The sequence below is a fragment of the Vicugna pacos genome, unplaced genomic scaffold, assembly GCF_048564905.1.
Source record: "Vicugna pacos unplaced genomic scaffold, VicPac4 scaffold_106, whole genome shotgun sequence".
NCBI classification, from domain to species: domain Eukaryota; kingdom Metazoa; phylum Chordata; class Mammalia; order Artiodactyla; family Camelidae; genus Vicugna; species Vicugna pacos.
Genome location: NW_027328786.1, coordinates 1,467,287 through 1,490,164, shown reverse-complemented (window position 1 = coordinate 1,490,164; position 22,878 = coordinate 1,467,287). Strand labels below are relative to the sequence as shown.

The 22,878-nt window shown below is 42.6% G+C and overlaps 1 protein-coding gene across 1 annotated transcript in view; it reads left to right on the top strand.

Annotated features, from left to right (window-relative positions):
- LOC140694875 (uncharacterized) overlaps positions 1–22,434 on the top strand; it is a 109,146-nt gene extending 86,712 nt beyond the window's left edge. The window contains exon 5 of the mRNA XM_072957897.1: positions 21,908–22,434. Within this exon, the coding sequence (XP_072813998.1) occupies positions 21,908–22,156 (249 nt within the window). The 3' untranslated portion in view covers positions 22,157–22,434. The remainder of the gene's footprint in view (positions 1–21,907) is intronic.
- The last annotated feature ends 444 nt before the right edge of the window (positions 22,435–22,878 follow it).

Below are 22,878 nucleotides of genomic sequence, written 5' to 3'. Positions count from 1 at the left end.
GATGGAGATGATAATGGTACTTGTTACAGTGAGGAGAAGCTGAATTGATATGAGCAAAGAGTTGTATTTGCTCTTATTAGTACTTTCTAATATTTACATCATTTTCTGTAATTTTTCTTGTGGTCATTTTGACGGGAATAGAATTTGTTTTTTCCAGGTATTCTCTGATTGTAACAAGACAATTATTAAATTCATACTTTGCTTTTTAATTTGAAATCCCACCTGTAAAAAATACTTATGTATACTAGAGTCTCTTTTTGAGCTCATGATTTATTTCTGTCAATCTTACTTTCTTACTCTAGCACTATATCTTACATATTGTAAAAATTTATTTAATATATTACAGTGCGATTTTTTGATTCTTTTTTCGATCCCTAAATTTCTTGGCTTGTATTATGACTTTATTATTCCTGAAGAATTCTAATATAATTTTTTCAAGTTAAAAAAAAACAGATAAGTGTTGTCATGGGATTTTTTAGTAATTTTGAATTATCTTTAGGAGAACGTACATCTTTAAAACTGCTTTCCTCCATACAAAAGGTTGATGTCTCTACTTTCACACTTTTACTTTACCCCTCAGTACAGTCCTGTACTTTCTCCATGTACAACATGGGCATTGTTTTTGAGTTTATTCCAGATTATTGTTGATGTTTTTGTTAATTTTTTAAGTGAGAAATTTTTGCTATTATATTTTTTAACTGTTAAAACTGACACCTAGGAAGGCAGATTCGGTTTGTAAATACTCACTTTGTAACTTCTCATTTAAAATTGTAAGTATTAAGTACTTGTTACAGAATCCTTTCTTTTCTGTTTTTAAAAATTTGTTTCCAAGATTCTCAAAATGGTCATAGCTAAGTAGTATAGGTGGGGAGACAGATGGAGGGAGGTAGTGTGGCTCATGTACAAACTGTGAGCACTTTCATGGCTGCCTTTATGCTGGAAAAGCTGATAAACAGTCCAGCTTAAACCAGGGTGGCTTTGTATGCACTTGAAATCCAGCTTTCCTGCCTGTATGGTGAAGCCTGGTAGGCGTGGCAGGTAGATGATCAAGGTCGAATGGAGGTTATTGGCTGCACAGAGCACTGTGTCTGAGAATTGGAGACCATCGCCATGGGAAATGCTTGGTGCCAGGAACAATGCAGAGGAGCTGGGGAACCTTGTGTTAAGGATTTTCCAGCCCTGGGAGTGGGAATATCAGACTCTGCATTCAGATCTGAGTTTGAATTCATCCTCTTTAGTTTTCTTGTCCTCTGACTTTTGTCAAGCTATACACCGTCTTTCACTTCCTGTTTTCTTGTCTCTCAAATTAGGAGAATTACATCCTGCTGCTAGAGTGTTTGATCAGGTTAAATAATTTGTGTCTATAAGATGTCACATACAGTCACAAGCTCAGTGAGAAATGGGCTGTCGCCTGTTCTTCTGCAGCTCAGTGCTTGACAAGACATGGGGGAAAGCCAGTCCCTAATTTGTGTGTGATGCAAGTAGGAACAAAATTAATGTCTTGCCTTTCCCTAGCAGTATTCTTACAGCTTTGCTTCATTTACTTATTTCCTCCTTTCCTTTCCCCTTTCCCATCCTCCACCAAAAGAGCCTCTCAGAAAAATAGATTCAAATTACTTTAAAGGTTGGCTCATCCTCATGAAATGATAGTATCATAAAAAAAACTGTGCAAATCCCAGAATATATTTTATATGATTTACACACACACATGTGCGTGCAAACACACACACACACAAAATCAGTCTACCTCCCACTTACAGAGGGAGAAGGTCCACTTTTTCTGAGTTTTCATTCACAGAGAGTGAGAACAATGTCTCTTACACAGACTTTCACCAGGCTTCGTGCATGGTGTTTTTAATTGAATTTCTGTTTGTGGCCATAGATATAGTCTCCTAATAGAAGAGAGAAAGTGGAGACATAGACATTCCGCTGAGATATTGGTGTCATCATATTTTAGTTGTAAAGGACTTAAGACAGCATAGAGTCGCAACATTTTATGGGTGAGAATCCATGATGTTGTAACTTAGACAAGAACCTGGGTCTTCTGCCATCTTGTCCATGCGGGTGAAGAGGCAACTGGGCAGGGGATAGTAGGGATCCTTCCTGCTTCACTTCCATGTTCTTGCTAGTTTTCATTTCAGCTGCCTTTAGTTTATGTTCATGAGGCCACTCATGGGAAGGTCACTCTGTCCTGATAGATTGAGTTTCTTATCAGCGAAAAGCTCTGGACCCACTCATATTTCCCAGAGTTTTCTGCTGACCTGCTGACACTTTATATAATTGAGACCTAAGAAACTACTGAATATAAAATCCTTATTGTTATTGTTTGCCCTCGAGTTCCATAGGAAGGGGTGCTGTCTCAGACTGTCTAAAGCCAGATCTGAACAAAGATAGGGTGATGGGCTGTGCTGCTGGACCTACACAGTCGAAGGGGATTTCCACCTTAGCTTTATAATCAGGCAGGTTAGTTGAAATCTTGCCTTTACCAATTATTATCTTTGTGTCTTGGGGGAGAAACTGTACTTTTTTGTGTCCAAATTTGTTTATCTGTAAATAAGTTCAGTATTTATTTTAAGGTTTCTGTTTTAGAATTGAATGAGCTAATTCATTCATTTATACCTAAAATAGCGATCGCATGGTTCTATGCTGGTGCCTTTGTAGTTGATTACTAAGGGAATCGGCAGTGAGAATGGGGGTGGGGGACCCCTGGATAATAGAGCTTATATTCCAGGATATGCTTGTAAAAGACTGGATGTGCAGTAGATTTTTAGTAAATATCTACTCCTTTCCTAATCTGCATTGATTGTTTATATATCTTTATACAAATATATTAACAATTTTTATTGCAATTTAAATATTTTTGTAGTATTTACATTATGTAGCTATAAAAATACATGAAATAAAATGATTTGACTTTTATTTTCTTTTCAATAAGCAAAACAAAATAAAATAGAAAAGAAAAAAGTCTTGAGGGAGTAGAAATAATTTTATTTCTGTGGAATCAATTCCGTATAATAGGTCTTTGTCATGTTGTTAAACAGCATATAAAATTGATAGGTTGTGACATACTGGAAATGAGGAAACAGTGGAGACATACTACCTCTAATGCAGTCATTTTGTTACCAAGTCCAAACTCGTTCTGCTTGCTGCATGACAGGCCAATAAATGGGGAGATGAGATGTTGGAGTAAGGAATAGTGACTTCATTTGAAAATCTGGCAGACCCAGAAAATGGCATATTGATATCCAGTAGAACTCTCTTCCCCAAAGCAGAATTCAGTCTCCTTTTATACTAAAAAGCGGCGGGGATGTGGTTGGTTGTTGCAAACTTCTCGCTGTACGAATTGTTTGTCCTTGGAATCCTTTGTTCCTGCAGCTGTCCATGGTGGGTCAAATTAAGGTGCCCCCGTAAAACCTCCAAATGAAAGAAAGGTTATTATCTATTTTGCAACTTGCCATCTGTACATAAGTGTAGAAGAGCTAATATCCTTAAAGATCAGAGCCCGGAGAATAGGCTGTCCTGGATATTTCAGGCTAAAGGCAACTTTTTTTTACAAAAGGTGCAGAGATAGCAAGTCGGAGCCTAGAAAACAAGGTACAGGTTTAAAGCCAAACGAACACATCTAACATGGAGTCAAATTTGTTCTTTTCTTTTACAATTTCTTTTTCTAACTCATAAATAATTTTAGTAAGAAACATGAGAAATTTTTTTTATTTTTGCTTCTTAATAACGGATTACAACTACACTTTAGTGAGCAGGGATGCTGTGCGTGCCTTGGGGTCACAGCAAACTCTTGTTGGGGGTGGTCGACCCTGCAACATGCCTGATGCCCCGTGAGTGTTGGTGAGGGTCCCCCTAACCAGGGGCTCTATTCAGGAACCACCATATGCGCGTTGACCTCTGGAGACCTCTTTTTCAGCTGCAGGAAATTTTTTCAGATTTTGTGATGGAAAAATCTCTCCAGCTGCAGATAATCAGGGAATAAAGGAAGAGGAAAAGGGCTTGAAGTAGAGTAGAAGAGAAGGACAGAATATCAGGGAACGTGGGGGCTTGGCAGCGGGGCCTCGGGAGAGAGAGGAGCAGAGGTGTGGAGGGTCCCGGCTACGGAACTAGCTCCTGCAACTTTCCCCGCACCCAAGCCACACAGCTTTTAATTGGGCCCAGGACTCCCTCCTGTCTGGATGTCACCCTGGGCAGAACTTTGAGAATCGAAGCTAAGGGGTGGTCAACACTCACCTAGGGGGTCACTGAGGACTTTGCTCAAGTCCACATTGACTTTTCCAGTCATGTGCCTTCACCTGTTCTTTATCTCAGGATCTGAGAAGCAGGAGCAAGGAACTCATGGAGAGATCCAGGAAGATATCTGAGTGTGTTAAGAGACGACAGTCACAGTGACACGTGGAGCGAAGACACTTGCAGTAAAGTAAAATAACTTCACAACTATTGCATCAGAGCTGCAAGTGTGAGAGAACCTAAGCCTGTCTCAGAGTGCAGGGGACAAGAGAAAAGGAATGGTAAAATTACCACTGACATTTGAAATTTTGTTAAAAAGAATGCTACTGTTAATTGTATCACTTGAATGTATGCAGGTGTTTTTCTATGAGCATTCATAGGTTCACAAAACCCCACCAGCCTCTCTTGCTCCCATCTGGTGTGGGCTTTCTCAAGCACAGTGCCCTTCCTGCTTGGGTGGGCCACGCTGCTGGTCCTCGCCTGGGGCCGGACTGCTACAGGACACTGAGTCCCCGAGGCACGATCTGGGATACATGACAGGAACATCTCTGCTCTTGGCTGAGGGCCTCCGTTTCCCCCTGCAGTGTAAGAATGCCGGTGACTCAGTTAGAAGCATGCATCCAAGCCATCCTTCCGTGTCATCACCATCTAGAAGCGGTGCCTGAATATTCTGAATTTCTGCAGAATGTTGTTTACAATCACCTTGAACAAGTGAGTGTGTGTCCTCTTTCAAGTGGAGGAATTACTGCCGTTTTCCTGGAACTTACTCACCAGTAGTCCATCTGATTTTTCTGTGCTAGGATTCAGTATAGCCTGCTAATAACTCTGCAGTCAGATCTTGAAACCCTGATGAAGAAGATTATTTATTTTCTTTCCTTATATGATAGTATTTTACTTTCAAAATTCTGAGTTTTCTGTTCTTGGAGGAATTTTTTTGGGGTTTGGAGAAACAACTTTGCTCTTACCATCTTTGTGACCTGTTGCTATATGCATCTCACCTGTCTTCTGTCACTTGTGAGGCGGTTCCATTTGTGACCCTGTCCGGGTTATTCATGTTATAAAACATAAAATCTGTAAAAGTACAGAACCCTTTTACTCCGAAGACATTCCACAAATACTCCTTTAATCTGGGTGTGGTTTTAACAAGACACAAACATTAGAACATATACTTGCAGGTTGCCAGTGCAAAATCCCCAAATGAATAGTCTAGTTCAACATCTAAAATCTTTCTTATCTACCTTGGATATGTATGGATAAGTGAAGCAGTTTGCTAAGAACCCAAGACCAGGTTTAGGATACAGGCTGATGTAGCTCAGCGGGTCCTCCCAAGCTGATGCTCTGCCAGAGAGTGGGGTTGAGGGGAGAAGGCGTGCCCTGCCCTCCATGAGCTGACAGTTTCATGGCAAACACCTTCACAAGGTGAAGAAATTGGAGTTTCTTCTATGAACAGTGGGTCTGAAAAGAGCCCAAAAAGCATGGGAGTGACACAATCCCATTTGTCTCAAGTAGGGGAGAGTGGCTGTGGGGCCACTTGGGAGACTCGTGAGTCCAGGTGGGCAGTGTTGGTGGCTTCCACTTGAGCGGTAGGATAGTGGGTAAAAGCGAACAGATTGAAGGCATGTTTAGATGGTAAAAAGAAAGATTTAAAGCTGTCTGTGAAGGTAGGATGGAGTAAGGCCCAGGTTTCTGGGTGGATTAATGAGTTAAATGATGGTCCTGCTGTGTTCTGAGGAGGGAAAGCTGCAGAGGGATTTCTGGGGGAAAACTGATGAGTTCAGCTGTGGGTAAAGTGAAAGGTTGTTAGATGTGTGGTCTGGGATCTCAGGTGAGAGCCAGTAGTGAGTAGGGAGAGGGGAGAGAGACTTTCAAATAATTTTATCCTGTGAACATACATATAAGGATGAGTAATGACACACTTAACCCCTCTATATTCTGTATTTAAAACCCAGTAACATTTTGCTATATTGGTTGCAGGGGTTCTTAATTTTTTAATACAAATAAAATAAATAGAAACAAAATAGTGGAGTTAATGAATATCTTAGAGTTGATGTGTGTCCTTGTATGTATTTTGATTTCTCATCTTTATAAACATAATCTACAAAAAGTTAACTTGCTTAGAATAAGAGTTAAACACAGGGACATGACACACTCTGTTGGGGGTTGAAGGTGATATCTTTGGCAAATTATATAGCCTCTCTTTGCCTTTGTTGCATCTTCTGTGAATGCCCCCGTGCCCCTCATCACAGCTGATTTCCTAGACTAGAAGTTGGGAGGGAGGCTGCTGAAGAGAGTAAGAGGTGGCAACTGCTAGGAACAAAGAAGACAAAGACAAAAACAGATTAAAGCCGAGAAACTGAGTCCTAATACCCTCAAAGGAAAAATAATCCCGCAGTGTTTTGAGCCACTTATCGTAAGGGAAACAAAATCACGTGGATCCAAATCTCTTGAGCATATGTGTATTGTGGGTGGGAGGGTATCATCAGAAAAGGGTTGAGAAGAGGCTTTTTGGTTTCCCTTAACGTTTTCAGTAAGAATGGGGTGCAGAAGCAAAAACCACCCGCTACACAGTAGAAGGTGTTGTTTTGTGCGAAACTGACCAAAGTTTGGAAACCAGTCATCAGTGGTGCTGGGAAATGAAGAGGCTTCTGGATTGGGTGGGGCACTTGCTGTGACTTCCAGGTGACCTGCTGGCTGGGGTCTGTGAGGAGGGCAGTAGGTTTGCAGTGTGACCTGGGCATAATCCCTGGCTCTGAGGCTGCTGGTCTGACTAGCAGACCTGGGCAGATGCAGTCCTATTGGGGCATCTCGTGATGTGGCCTGGGACACCTGCCATGCTGAGGGCGAGAGGAGGGATCCAATAAGGGGGTGTCCCTGTGAAGAGTAGAAACGTCCTCCTGCAGGGGAGGAAGAGCCTCTGAGCAGCGGGCCGGATGCACAGGCATATGTGTATTGCAGCCTGAGCACGGAGATTTCGGGGACCTGGAAGTCATAAAGTGGCCCGAACAGCCTTGTTCCTTAGAAACTGGAGGGAAAAGATGCTGCAAATGCAGGCTAATTTCAGACCCTTTGGTGGGTCATGAGTGATAGGAAAGAACTGGTCAGGCAGGCACGAAAGAACCCTGTGGTTGTCCCAGTTGGGGCGTCACACAGGAGGGAGGAGCAGAGTTATAGACTTTGTCACTTTTTATCTGTGTGACTTTGAACAATAACACCCCACCTCTCTCTATATATATCTTCATCTGTAAAGTGACAGAGTGACAACTCGTGTCATCAGAAGGCTTAATTTAGCTCTGATCCTCATTGTCCAGTCCTGTCAGTGCTGCCCTGCAAGGTTCTGCAGTGGGTGCTCTTACCCTGAGATGGGAGGGCGTAGAAGGGCATTGTAGCACCCGAGGGCAGGAAGGGGTTGCTTTAAAAGCAGACATGTAGCCTCCTGCAGCTGCAGACCTACAGGCAGTTTGTTTTATGGTCGTGGAGAGGACTTTGGAGGTCTTAGCATCGTCTTAAGACTTGTTTTCCCTTGGGGACCTGATTTGCCTTTGCAGATTAATGTTGAAGATTTGGGCTTCTGGCAAAGCTGTTTTCAGAGATGGGTATATATGTAACATATAGTATAAAATGAAAGGTTTTATTTAATATTTGGGACTTTGTAGCTGTAGGGAACAGCTCTGTTGGCCTGGTTTCCACGGAGGACACTAGCAGTCGTCAGAGCGTGCGGGAGGGCAGGCAGCCTGCAGTGCTGCTGCAGGGGTTCTCCCCAGCAGGACGCTCTGCTGAGTTGACTCTTCTCTGAGTTTGGTTGCCAGAGGAGCAGACAGCAAAGTAATGAGTTCTGGTGGGATTGTATAATGACAGGAAGAAAGAGGGAGCCGTAGTTCTTAGGGACTACTACACTCTTTTGGTTCCTGATCCAGTGTGTCCCATTACACAATTGATGAGTTGTGTCTATTCTGGGACTTGATTGAAATAAACGTGCAGCCTGAATATTAAGAGTTATGTTTTATTTGTCAGAAGTACTCAAGCCAGGATGACCGCCTCTCAGAACACTCTGAGGGACTGCTCGCAAGAGTAGGGGAGAAGCTAGGATTATATAGGAGCTTTACAACAAAGACCAGGTAGTCAGAACAATAAAACATTGCTTGTTATCTAAAGAAAGCCAGGTATCTCAAGTTCATGAATTTAATGCTTTTCAATATATGGGAGGAAGCCAACATTTGGGCTGACTGAATATATACTTTAGACAAGCACCTAGCTATCTAGGGCCAGTAATCTTCCTTTCTTATTCTGAGTCTGCTCAGAGGGCACCATTGTGAATGGCTGCAGGCCTGTCTTCACTGGGGGGTGGCGGCAGCCGCTGATGACTTGTTTTCAGCATTCTTTGTTTAGTGACATGGTTGCAATATTTTCATTCAATTTGTAGTGTTTTCATTCACAGAAAATTATGGTATTACCCTGATTATGGATAATCTGGAAGCTTGGAATGGAACCGAGATGGAATTACTGCAGGTAACTTCTACTTTAATAAGCCATGTGTAAACATGAACACGGAGGAAGCATACAAAAGGATTCGGTGGTGAATGGGAAGGGTTTCTGCACGTTACAGGAGAAGGCAAGGCAGAATTCTTCTTCTTTGTGGGCAGGTATGTGAGTCCAACTTTCCTTTCTGAAGTGCTTTCTGAGAACTGTTTATGGTAATGAACCAACATTGACAAACGGTGACACACATTGCATTTAAGAGCTGGCTGGCTTCAACTTGGGTATTGGACAGGTGGAATTCATAGGCAGTGGTCAGGTGGATGGGACAGAGATGGAGCCCAGGCCTGGGCCCATATTCAGGTTGAAATCGCCATTTACTCACCATAGCGCCTTGGACTTGAATGTAACCTCTCTTAAACTGATGGTGAGTCTGTGAAATGGGCATGATAATATTCATTACTTCCTGGGCTTGTTGTAAGTTCTGAAGATTATTATAGCACACATGAAGCACTTAACACACTGACACTTAGCAGTGTACACTTTGTTCGACCACCACGCTTGGTGTGTGTCAGAGCCTTAAAGGCAGCATGTGTCTGTTTAGGATGCACTGGTAGCCCCTTGGCTACTTTGTGAATTTGGTGATTTCCTTTAATACTTGTAACTCTGTGTGCCATGGGCAGTTATTTTTATGGACAGATGAGGAATCTCAGGGTAAAATAGACTGTGTAATTTGCCCAAAGTCAGACCATAATTTTGTGTGCAGGGGCCTCGGTTCAGCATGGGCTCCTGGGCCTTCTGCTCTCTCCGTTCAGCACCAGAGCCAGATGTGGGCTCGGCTGTTTCCCAGCCCAGAATATCCGGCAGGCCACAAGACACACCTGGTCCTGTGCTGCTTGAGCAAAATCTCCGGAGGAGAGGCAGTTACAAAAGGGATAAACATAAAAACAGACGACAGCAAATTGTGATCAGCTCTGAGAAGGAAAGGAACACGTCTGGCCGTGCAGAGCTGGGAGCTTTCCCATCGGGGCTGCTCTGGGGGCGCTCATCTCAGCTAAACAGGCTGTGCTGCTGCACCAAGGCAGGAAGGCAGGGCGCGTGTGGCCAGGTAGACAGGGCCTCGTTGATCGTACTCATTCCCTATTAAGTGGCAGGTGTCACAGGCACTTAACTAATAAACAGATGTTGGCCAGAATCATCACGCATTTTGCTTGGTAGTTTTATTGGCGCCAACTTTGAGAGGAGGTCATTGAAGCTGGGGAGTTTGCTGCATGCCCGTGATTACCATGGAAATACCCCACTGGTCTTTCAACCTAGACTGGTGTGGCTGTCATGTCCCAGCCCTGTGAATGGCATCGTGCAGCTTCTCCCAAGTGGCCCAAATGACTGACATTGATATGCTTAATTCGTAGGAAATGGTATGTGGCAATAAGAGAAAAAGGTAGTAAGAAATTGGAAAACTAGAAAATAACCAATTCTTCCCCTGCTGGGGGACCGTACCCTGTGTCTCTCACCCCACTCACTGCCTGTCACCTCCTCCCTGCCGACTCCGTGTTCAGAAGCCACTCTGAGCCTTTGAAGAACATTTTGCCTCATGACACTGTTGACTAGGACCTGCGACCTCTCTGTCCCTGGTTAACTCTCTCTTCAAAGCCATTTAAATTTCTTGCAGGCTCCTCCACTCAAATGTAAGAATAGCCCCTTTAAACTTCTTGATGCAGCTCCTTAATGAAGATCTTGGGAAGGAAACCTAGCCAAAACCTGGGAGGTATTCACAGAGTGAATGTAACCTGAGCATTTTTTGACGTTCAGAATCAGAGCGGTGGGAGACACAGGAAGGCCTTTTTAAGTTAGCAAGTGGAAAGAGAAAGGACTCAGGATGTTTGAGACTGAAACATCTCGGTCCCAGCCAGCAAGGCACCTGCGTTCAGGATGGTGTGTGGGGAGTGCAGAGTTCTCAAAAAGAAAGAAGTGGTGGGATGGCAGGGAGGACATTTAGGTACTTAACTGGGGAAGGAAAAATTTGGCTGAACAATTCATGGTTGAACAAGAGGATTGTGACATGATGTGCTTGTATTTTGGAGAGAAGGGTTTTGTGGAGCCAGGCCTAAGGAGAAATCTCTCTGACTGGGGAGTCAGCACAACAAAAAAACACACAGAACCAGGCAGACCCCATGGCCCCTGATGGGGGAGAGGCTGCCCACCAATTGGAGACCTGGAGGCTGCTTCTGTCCCTTAGCTGGGGCCTCAGACCTCACTTCACATCCCAGTCCTGTTGATACAAGAAAAAATATGTGGGGCATGAGAAGGGCTGTGTCCCAGGCTTCCGTTGAGCCCCTGGGATGTGCCCCACCAGATTTTGTTCCTTGGCTTCATGCAGTAAAGAATTCAAGAACAAGCCAGTGTTGAGTAAAGGTAGATTTATTCAGAGAGATACATTGACAGGCATGAGAAACGTCACGAAGTATGGGGGTTTGATGCTCAGATTAAAAGTAGGCACACACTCCACAGAAATAGTGTGGGCCTTCTCCGAAGAGGTAGAGAGAGGGGTTCCTGGGATGTGGCTCTGTGTTGCTCCTTTTCTTGGGCTTCGTGGTTTCATATGCTAATAAGTAGAAGGACCAGCCTTAGGGCAAGGGGCTGGGATTCCAGGGAGTTGGCCATTTTCCACCCTTTGACCTTTTGTGGCTAGCCTTGTGACGGCCATGGTGCCTGGGGCCGTGTTATTCACCATGTTACTATTACAATGGGTGTATAATGAAGCTCAGGATCTACTAGAAGTTAAATCTCTTCATCCTGAGCCTCAAGACCTATTGGGGGTTGAATTCTCCACCATTTTGATGTTAATTGCTGTGGTCTTTCTTGAATGGCTTGCTCTGCCCCCTTCCAGCCTGTCTCACTGTGATGACACAGAGAGAGCAAAGGCCGGGCCCTGCGTGTGTTCCTGCATTTAACAGCGGGAGATGTGGGGTGGGCTGAGGATGACTCTGAGTGGTGAGAAATATGTTTCAGATTTTCCCACATGAGACATGGGGACCTGCCAGCAGCCATTGCAGATTTATCTCACGGGCATTATCGCTTGTGTTGTTACGGAAACAACAGGCCAGCCAAGAAATAAGCAGCACTCAGAGGGTGGGAGTACTGAGATTTATTATGCCAGCGGGCTCAGAGGGGCTTCTGTTCCCAAGCCCTGAGCACATCCAAGACGTGCACATGAGGTTTTATAGGGTTAATTACAAGTATGGGGCTTTTAGCCAATAAGGCTCGAACAACAAAAAGCAAGGAATCAGTACACTGAAGCTTATCAATTTGGAACAGATCACGTTACTGACAATTGTTGACCTTGGATTTACGAGTTAGCTTGTTAGCCCAGTAAACTGACACTGAACTTCAGATTTACGAGTTAGCCCAGCAAAACTTAGATCAGTAAACCGACACTTATCACACTTAGATTTGTGACTTAGCTTGTTAGCCCAGCTGGGGTTTTTGTTCACAGTGTCACTCATCTTTTCTATTTTCCTTTTATTTTTAAAGTATTTAATCCAAATTTAATATCAGGATTTTTTTGGAAAGAAATTTCTCTTTTTCTTTTCTTTGGGGCTCTTTTGGGGGGTAGGTAATTAGGTATATTTATCTGTTAGTGGAGGCCCTGGGGCTTGAACCCAGGACCCTGTTCACACTAAGCACACGCTCTACCACCTGCCCCATCATCTTTTTCTTTTTGCTTTAGCTGCCAAGAATCTTACAGCTGAATTTCTAGTCGGCCTTTAACACTTGCCCTGACTTCATGGAATCCATTTTTATGAGTTTACCTCCCCCTGGTTTCATTTAAGTATTGAATCTCCATTTTCTCTTCACTCTCAGTTTTGCCTTGTTGTTGTTATGGTTGTTAAGCTGTGTTTAAAAAATTGTTTAATTTCTCTTTTAGCAGGAGGCTGAAGTAAATAAATATGTAAACAAACATCACACTTAAATGCTTTTATATATTCTAAGCTGTTTAGTAGTTAATTAAAAACCAAATTGAATATTAAAGGGATAACATTTTTAAATTATTTTTTAATTTTTTATAAAGACATAGCTGATTTAAAATATATGTTTCAGGTGTACAATAGATGCTCCATTTATAGTTACTGTAAAACATTGTCTGTATTCCCTGTGTTGTAAGATACATCCCTCTAGAGTGTTTACATTACATGTTGCAGTTTGTATAAGAAAGTTGGGTAACGCAGAGTCTGGAACGTGGCTGTGTATGACTCAGGTTCACGCTCACCCTGCCTGTCAGAGCTCAGGCCTTCACTCCTTTCTGCAGGGGAGCGAGTGGAGGCAGATCTCACCAGCGCTGGCACCACACTCTGAGTGGCAGTGACAGCAGTGACTGTGTGTGGACGTGAAAATTGTTGTTCCAAGAGTTTTACATGCTTTTCTGCATTTAATAATTAAAGCCCTCCTGTGAGGAAGGGTTTTAAGTTTTTAATGAATAATACATTTTATTTTGGTATTGATAGACTTCAAAACTCCGGAAAATTTACAGGAGTAGTACAATAAATGCTTAGATACAGTTCACCTTAAAGGGCACTATTTGCCCTTTTGTGACGGGCTTATTTTAGCATAAATTTTCAAAGTTCATTCATATTGTAGCCTGAATCAGTACATTATTCTTTTTGTTTGATAATATCCTTTTCCTTTTTTTTCGTTTTTGGTCTATTTAAAAATATTTTCATTGAAGTCTAGTCAGTTTATAGTGTTGCATCAGTTTCTTGTGTACAGCACAAAACTTCAGTTAAATAGGAACATACCTGCATTCATTTTCATATCCTTTTTAAACATAAGTTACTATAAGTTATTAAATATATTCTCCTGTGCTATACAGTATATACTTGCTGTTTATTGTATACATACTCAGCATCTGCAAATCTTGAACTCCCAATTTATTCATTCCACACCCTCTCCCCTCTGGTAACCATAGTTTGGTTTCTATGTCTCTGTGTCTGTTTCTGTTCTGTAGATAAGTTTATCTTTTTGTTCCTTTGTTTTTGTTTTTTTTTTTTTGTTTTAGATTCCACATGTGAGCGATCTCATATGGTATTTTTCTTTCTCTTTCTGGCTTATTTCACTTAGAATGTCATTCTCCTGGTCCATTCATATTGCTGCAAATGGCATTATTTTATTATTATTTTATTGCTGAATAGTAGTCTATTGGACATATATACTACAACCTCTTTATCCAGTCGTCTGTCAGTGGACATTTAGGTTGTTTCCATGTCTTGATATTGTAAATAATGCTGCTGTGAACATTGGGGTGAAACTGTCTTTTTGAATTATGTTTCCTTTCGGATATATGCCCTGGAGTGGGATTGCTGTGTCATCTGGGCCCCCAAGGTTTTGTCTTTTGAGGAACCTCTATACAGTTTTCCACAATGGCTCCACCAAACTGCATTCCCACCACAGTGTAGGAGTGTTCCCAATTCTCCACAGCCTCTCCAGCATTTAGTGTCTATGAACTTCTGAATGATGGCTATTCTGACTGGTGAAAGGTGATACTTGTTTGCAGTTTTGATTTGCATTTCTCTGATAATGATATTGAGCATTTTTTCATGTGCCTATTGGCCATTTGTATGTCTTCATTGGAGAAATGTTTCTTTAGGTCTTCTGCCCATTTTTGGATTGAATTGTTTGTTTTTCTTTTTTATCAAGTGTAAAAGCTGTTTACATATTCTGGGAATTAAGCCCTTGTCACTTTCATTTAATGCAACTATTTTCTCCCACTCCATAGGTTGTCTTTTTGCTTTAATTTTTGTTTTCTTTTCTGTGCAAAAGCTTGTAAGTTTAATTAGAACCCACTTGTATATTTTTGCTTGTATTTCTATTGCTATAGTAGACTGCTCTTGGAAAATATTGTTGAGATATATGTCAGATGTTTTGCCTATGTCTTCTTCTAAGAGGTTTATAGTGTCTTGTCTACAATTTTTAGTCTTTAAGCCATTTTGAATTCATTTTTTTGTATGTTGTGAGGGGGTAGTCTAACTTCATTGATTTACATGCAGCTGTGCAGTTTTCCCTGCACCATTTGCTGAAGAGGCTGTCTTTGCTCAATTGTATGTTCTCACCTCCTTTGTCAAAGATTCAATTACCAAAAGTTTGTGGGACTATTCTTGGTAATTTTGTTTATCCATTCATTGATGGATGGATATTTTTAGTGACTTTTAGCTACTCTGAATGATACTGCTATGAATATTGATGTGCAAGTTTTTGTGAGAATACATTTCCATTCTGTTGGCTGTACAGTTGGCCCACCTTATCTGTAGTTTCCACTTCATGGACCAAGATGGCTGATTGCAAAGGGACTTGATCATCCTTGGATTATGGTATCCAGGGTGGGGGTTCCTGAAACCAACCCCCCGAGGACACTGAAGGATGACTCTACATGTAGGAGTGGAATTGCTCAGCCACATATCTCTAACCTTTTGAGGAAACATCGGGCTCTTCCAAAGAAGCTGCACCATTGCCCCTTTCCAACGGCTGCATATTGAGGGTATCCATTTCTCTGCCTCCTGATTGACACTTGTTATTGTCCATGTTTTGATTATAACCATCCTAGTGAGTTTAAAATGAGATCTCATTTTGATTTTGATTTCGCTAGTGATGCTGACCATCTTTTCAGATGCTTATTGGCCAATTGTGTATCTATTTAAATCCTTGGCAAATTAAAAAATTGGGTCGATTTTCTTTGTATTGTTCAGTTGTAAGCATTTGTTTTATATCCTGGATACTAGTCTCTTATTAGATATATGCTTTGCAAGATTTTTCTCCTATTCTGCAGATTGTCATTTCACTTTAATTTTTTTAAACATTAAAACAATTTCTTTATAGGGGAGGTAATTAGATTTATTCATTTTGTTTTTCTTCCTTAGCACGCACTCTATCATTTGAGCTACCCCTTTCCCCTTTCATTTCACACTCTTGATGTTGTCCTTTGTAACAAATGATTTTAATTTGATGAAGTCCATTTTATCTATTTTGTTTTATCACTTGTGCTCTTGGTATTGTATCTAGGAAGCCATAGCCTATCCTATGACCACAAAGATTCATACTATGTCTTCTTTTAGAAAGTTCATATATTTAGTTTTTACGTTTCTGTCTGTGATCCATTTTGAATTAATATTTGTTATATAAAATACGGGGTCCAGATTCCAGATTCATTCTCTTGCCTTCAGATACCCAGGTGTCTCTGCTCCATTTGTTGGATAGACTATACTTTCAATGGAGTGTTGTTGGCACATTTCTGGAAAACTGACTGTAAATGTAAGTTTCCCCCCAGGATTTTTTATTGTGTCTCATAGATTTCTGCATCCAAACTTATGACAGAAGCATAATGACTTGAGTGCTATAGATTTGCTGTAACCTTTGAGTGAGTCCTCCAAATTTGCTCTTCTTTTTCAAGATTGTTTTGGCTGACCTGGGTCCCTTGCTTTCAATATGAATTTTGGGATCAGTTTTTCAATTTTTGCAAAGAAGTCAGCTGGAATTTTGATAGGGATTCCATTAAATATGTAGATTACTTTGGGAAGTCTTAACATTTTTAACAATATTTTCTACCATTGCATGATCATGGGATGCCTTCCATATATGAAGATATTTTAAAATTTTTTTGGTGATACTTCAAAATATTCAATGTACAAATCTTGTAAACTTTTGTTAAATGTATCTCTCATTTTATTTTTTATGCAGTTGTAAATGGAACGGCTTAGCTTCATAAGGGTGGGACTATATATATCAATTTATTTATTTCTAGGATTCCTACATAGCAAATACACTAGGTTTATATTTGCTACATTGATCTATCCACAATTCTTCCCACCCCCGTGTCATAAGAAACCAAGACCCAGCTTAAGCCATCTGAACACCTATGTGGAAGTGAGAAATGAGACCTTTGGGTGGGGTTTGTGTAGATGATACTGAGATCTTATTCAGGATGGCTTCATCTTAATTTCTTTTAAACAATCCTTTCAGAGTACATAGTCAGATACATTAGGAAAATGCTGTTTTGATGTGCGGAGGAGCTAAGACTATAATTTTCAAGTAATTTCTAGTGAGAGTGTTGTACTTGAAACATAATTTGCATCAATCTTTGAAGATTTATGTTTCAGGAGCTTTGAGTAAATAATACCTGTCTTTATTCAATAACTACAACTAAATGCTCAAGCAACATGTAAGAGTTTGAGCAAACTGCTCCCGCCCTGTAGTGCTGGTTGGTTGTAGCTGTAACTGGAGTCAGCGCTTACCTCGCCCAGTACACTTGTGCTGATCTGCTCAAAACAGTTCGTCCAACAGTTTGTCGGTAGTCTTTTAGACAAAGCCATAAAGCATTGATTTAAGGTTGCTGGAATGTAATCTATTCTTATTAATATTAAGTAAGCACATATTGAGTACTTACTGTATGTTGGGAATTGTCCCTCAGCCTCACATGAATATTACTTCTAATAAAACCTCTCATATTTCCCTGTTATTTGCACTTTACAGATAAGGAGACTGAGGATTAGGTCTTCTCTCTTTTGGGGGGAGCTCATTATCAATGATGGGAAGTTGTAAGGAAAAAGATATTGATTCATCCAGAGAAAATATTTTTCTGAGATTCAGTATTGAAGAAGGTAACCACTGAAGAGGGTGATCATTGTTTGAGTGAGACAAGCCCCGGGTTGTACGGAGTCAGCATCCCTGTCCTGGACGCTGCACGTGTAGAGCTGCGTGGTGGGTGAGGCGGCGCGGCCGCGCAGGGAAAGCGGATGCCGGGCCGTTGGGCTGTGCTCAGGCCCGGTGGGGCTTTCTCCTAAGAGCAGTGGACCGTCATTGACAGATTTTAAGTAGGCTAGTGCGATGCTCTCGTAGATCACTTTTGTCTTGTAGAATGCTTAGAAACATTTAGAAGGCTCGGCAGGAGGTGATGTGATGAGTCAGAGTAGGGTGGCTGCGAGGTGTAGCAGTGTTCAATTTTCAAGTGATTTTCAGTCCCAGGTTTGTGGCTCAGTAGCCGTGTCACTTTGGATGACACACCCAAGGAAGTGAAACAATTTATCTAATCAATAGAAGCAGTGATGTACCGAACTCCCAGGACTGCTGTGTAGATCCAGTGAGATAACGTGTGCACAGTGTGCAGCATGGTCCCCAGCACAGAGTCAGTGCTGAGGGAGTGCCAGTGAGTACCTGGTAGGACAGGTGTGGGTGGTGGATCTCGTTGACTGAGGAAATTTGCCCCTGAAGGAGGGGTCTTGTCACATCTGTGAGTGATTGGCCTGAGCTGGGAGAGGCAGGGAGACCTTGCCCCCGACCAAGGGCCCTGGGCAGGATGGCTATGGGAGGAACACCGTGAAGTTAGCTCTTTGCAGGTGGAGTTGGAGGTGCCCTTGAGACATCTAAGTGCAGTGTCACAATCACAGAAGTGGTCTGGTCCCGGGCTGTGCATTTTCCTGCTGAGATATTGATCTCTGAACGCGAAGACATACTTTACAGGACAAGTGAATAGTAGTATCATCTCTCATCAAAGCTCACATCTCTTTATTCATCACTCACTTTGCTAATTGGGTACTTACAGAACACACTTCACTGTCCTCCCCTGGGCTCAGGCTCCACAGAAAAGAGCTGGTGAGTCTCCCTCTTTTCCAGAAGAAGACACACTTAGCTGGTAGACTTCTATACCTCGCCAGACTTAGAATTTTAGGTTGTTGATTTAATTCTATTTTCTGTTGGTCATCTCCTGACAGGAGAGACGTTTTACCTCATGGTCAGGTTTCAATTAGCTGTTACTGAGAATTGCTGGTCTGATCCATAGTGTATTTATTCTATTAACTTTGTAGAGTACTTATCATTTTTCTGTCTTTGCTCTTTAATTTTGTTTGCCCCTTCAATTTTCTATCTTATTTGGGACCTTATTTTATTTTTTAATTAAAAAATGTCTATTAGCAGTTAACAAAACAAAAGCAAAGAAAAAATGCACATGATAGCTAAATTTAGAAAATATCTTGTGTGTTTTCTGTCTCAGCAATGGAGGGTTCTAGAAACTCGTGAAAAGCTTCATTACATAAGTTCCTTTAAATTCTGATTAAGAAATAAAACCTTCCTTCCTCATCTTTCAAGCTGCACAGCTAATTGTCAAGAAAGTGAGGGGAAATTCTCAGAAGCCAAGACAAACCAGAAAGCAGGGATTCTGGGAGATACGTGAGCCTTAGAAGCCCTGGGGTGCCGGTTGGCTCCTGAACTGAGTTTCAGTTGCCCTGGCAGGAGGGCAGGAGGTGAGCCTGTGTCCTCTCACACTGGGAGTTGGATGGCTGTTCTTATATAAGGCCAAACACATCCTGAGAATCCTGCTTTATAAAAGGTTGAATTAGAAAGAAAAGAATAAAAGCATTCCTCAAGGCAAGGAAGTAAGGAAAGTAAAATTTTTTGGAAGCGGGAAAAATAACATATCCAAAGTAAGGATTTAGTTTAAAGCTGTTCTGGCATGAGAGTGACCACAAACCCATGGCAGAAAATCACAGCTCCTCCCGGAAAGAGAAGGTGTGTTTTGAATGAATCAGTGGACAGCCATTCTGAAAAAGGCCTCCAGAGTCTTCTGGATCAAGATACTGGACTCAAACACCTCCCTTCCATGGTCTCATTTAAATAACCAGAAAGGTTTTAAAGGAAAGAAGCCATAATCATAGTTCTATTTATTGACATTACTTTATGCTAGGAATTCAAAGGTGACTATGGAGTTGTCTCCTCTTTTATGGACCTTACTTTCTATTTGACATAGTTGGGGAACTTGGTGGAGGGTGGTGTTAGTATGTTGCAATTAACCAGGAGAGGAGTTTAAGAAAGCAGTGAAGGGTTGGTGACATTTTTCGCTGAGGACAGTCCTGTTCAGTTGGCTTGTAATTACAGGCTCGTTGAGTTGTCACTGGAGGGAATTAATCTTAAGGAATTTGGACTTAGCTCAGGCCTCTTCAGAATGGACAAGTGAACCTGGAGAAAGACAGTCAAATCTGTGCAGACATTGAAGTTCACTTCAACATGTGGTATCCATGAGCCAAAGATAGGACTAGTAGGCAGCACTTCTTGAGGGCAGAGGAGTGGTTTTTAAGGTTCTTCAAGAATGAATCCCAAGGTACCGGGATGGCCAGTTGTCAAACTGTGACTTTGCTCTTTGGACGGTGTATCCACCAAGGGTATTGGCCGTTTATAAGTTTCCATTTCTCCTTAATACATGTCAGGTTATGAGGACGTGGGCATAAACGTTTCACACCTTGTCAAGGTGACTTTGGGTACCTGCCTAGAATCATGGGCACAGTTGCGGCTGCGTCATACATCTTGCCGCACATCCCGCTCCCCGGCTCCGTGATCACGGCAGAGTGGTTCCTTATTGAGCTGTCCATCTCCTCTGTGACATCGTAACCAAACAAAAGACTGGAGAGTATTAGCTTGGCTTTTTTCTTTTCTAACATTCCCTTCAAATTATGATGACTGATAGTGGACCCAGTTACGTTTGCAGATGATTTACAAGTAGGGCTGTCAGTACAAACCTTGTAATCCCCGCTGTGTGATCTAGAGAAGAAAGTTACACTCTTTCCAAATTGTTTTGATGCACTTATGTGGGAAAATGATGTATGTTTGAATATGTATTTCCTCTCTTACTCATCATGGCTAGAGATGAATATTTGTAGACATGGAATGAGTACTCTGTATTTGAACTGTATGGTCCCCTAAATTCTCCCCAGCTTTTTAAAGTCATCACTGGAGTGCTACCTCCAGAGTGCCGCAAAGCATCCAACACTGCCTGCTCTTCGGACACTGTAAGTTTCCAAGTTGGAGAAGGCTGCTGGCTGGTGAGGCAATCTCTCGCACATCTCTGGTTGGGTGATGTGAGCTGAGAACACAAGAATTGGCAGACAGTAACTAACCACGATCACGTCCATTTCTGGAACACTCATGGAGGATTTTACACCTATGCTAGTGGAATACGTTATTTCATTTAGTTTTCCCAAAAATCATATTTAGATTTTATCACCTGTATTAAAAAGGAAACTGTCAAAGCGAGTGACGTGCAGACTTTGGACTGGAACACGGGTCTTTCTGATCCCTGTCTCTGTTCCCTCCCCGGCCTATCCTTGCAAATGACCAGGAGACTCTTCCTCTGTCTTGAGTTTCCCTCTGATGTTACCGCTCTCTTTGTTTCTAAGAGAGGAAAACAAGTCTAAACTTACTTTCCAGTTGGAAATGGAATGGAGAGTTAACGTTGGAAGCCGGGAGAATCTGTCCTGTGATGAAGTGGTCTCCGAGCCACTTCCACTGGGATGTCACATCACTGTCTGTGCCCCTTGCTCAGCCTGTGCACAGGTTACAGCGCAGTTGTGCCGAGCAGTCCTCCCGGACAGGGCAGTGGGTTGGAAATGAGTTTGGGGATTTGGTTTCATTACTCAAGTTCCTGAGGGCCTTGACCTGGCACTTCGAGTGGGAGCATTCCCTGTCCCACAGACTGTGCTCTGGGCCCGTGCAGACCTGACGTGGCCTCAGCCTGAGTCTCAGGGCCCGTGGTGATGAGGAGCATTTTAGCCCAGGGTCTGCCGGAGGCTCTGAGACTACTGGGCTGTGGGACTTTGTCCAGGATGATAATAATTCCTCCCCGAGTTTCAGATTTCCTTGCCTGTGAGCCGGGGTAGTAGTTGTTTCTGAGATGATTGTAATGATTCAGTAATGGGCGCAGCGTGTGCTGACAGGTAGCTGGGTGCTTTAGGAGCAGAAGTCGCAATCACTCTGTCAGCCTCTCCCTGTGCGCTCTGTGCTTTGAGAAGTTGTGTGTTTGGTGAAAGTCCCGCCCAGACCCTAGGGTCTAGATGAACTGTTGTTCCTTTACTTTCCCTTCCTTTTCCTCTTTCCCTTCTCTGTGTCCCATGTTTAGGTAGCAGATTCCTCTATTTCAGGGAATACGGGCTTTTCTAGTAAAGGGACAGGTGGAATGCGGAGAGGTGGGGCCCAGAGGGGGTCTGGAGTGTCTGCACAGTGCTGCTTCCCTGTGTTTCTGCATCCGGTCCCATCAGTGCACTAAGTCAGCCTTCCTCTTCCTTCCTGTGTCATCGGGTCTCTGTTTTAAGGGAAAACCATTTTTATGGGTCTTTTTTCACTTACGTGTTTCATTCAGATGCTTGTTGCTTTTCTCCCTGTGCTTCAGCGTTCCGAGGAGAAAATTCAGCCGTGCAGCATCCTCTCCGAGCTCTACGAGTTGATCGGCTTCCACTGCAAGTCCACCTTCTTCAAGCGGGTGGCCCCCGTGCGGCACGCGGCCCCCGGCATCCCGGAGCCTGGCGGGAAGGCCTGCTCCCGACTCCTCCTGCAGACGCTTCCTGGCTACAGTCTGTCACTGGACTTGCAGGACTTCAGCAAATGTGTTGGAACTAAAACATTGCTTCAGCCCCATTAACCATGCCTGGTTTGGGCCCTGCTGTCCTGCCTCATCAGGGTGAATCTTGATTCATTTAGAACAGGGCTCAGCAGACTTTTCCTTTCAAGGGCTTGGGGGTAAATATTTCAGGGTCTGAAAACCTCCTGATCTCTGGTGCAGCTGCTCAGCTCTACTGTTTAGATGCCAGAACAACCAGATAGTCCACACACCCATAGAGCTTTATTAACAGCGGTGGCTGGGGCTGGATTGGGTGTATGAACTGCAGTTTGCCCCCACAGCCTCCTCAATATTGACACCTGCACCAGAGTGTACATTTGTGACAATGGGTGAACCTACACTGACATGTCATCATCACCCATAGCCCATAGTTGACACTAGGATTTACACATTGTGTTGTGCACTCTGTGGGTTTGGACAGATGTACAATGACATGTATCCACCATCACAGCATCATACAGAGTCGTGTGTCTTAGTGACCTTAAAATGCTCCGTGCTTCACCTCATTCATTGCTCTTTCCCCTCTAGCCTCTGGCAGCCACTGATCTTTCAGTCTCTGTGTTTTTCCCTTTCCCAGAACACCATACAGTTGGAATCAGACAGTTGCTGAAACTTCCCAGATTGGCTTCTTTCACTTGGTAATATGCATTTAAGGTTCCTCCATGTCTTTTCATTCCTTGATAACTCATTTCATTTTAGCACCAAATAATAGTCCATTTTCTGGCGGGACCACAGTTTATTTA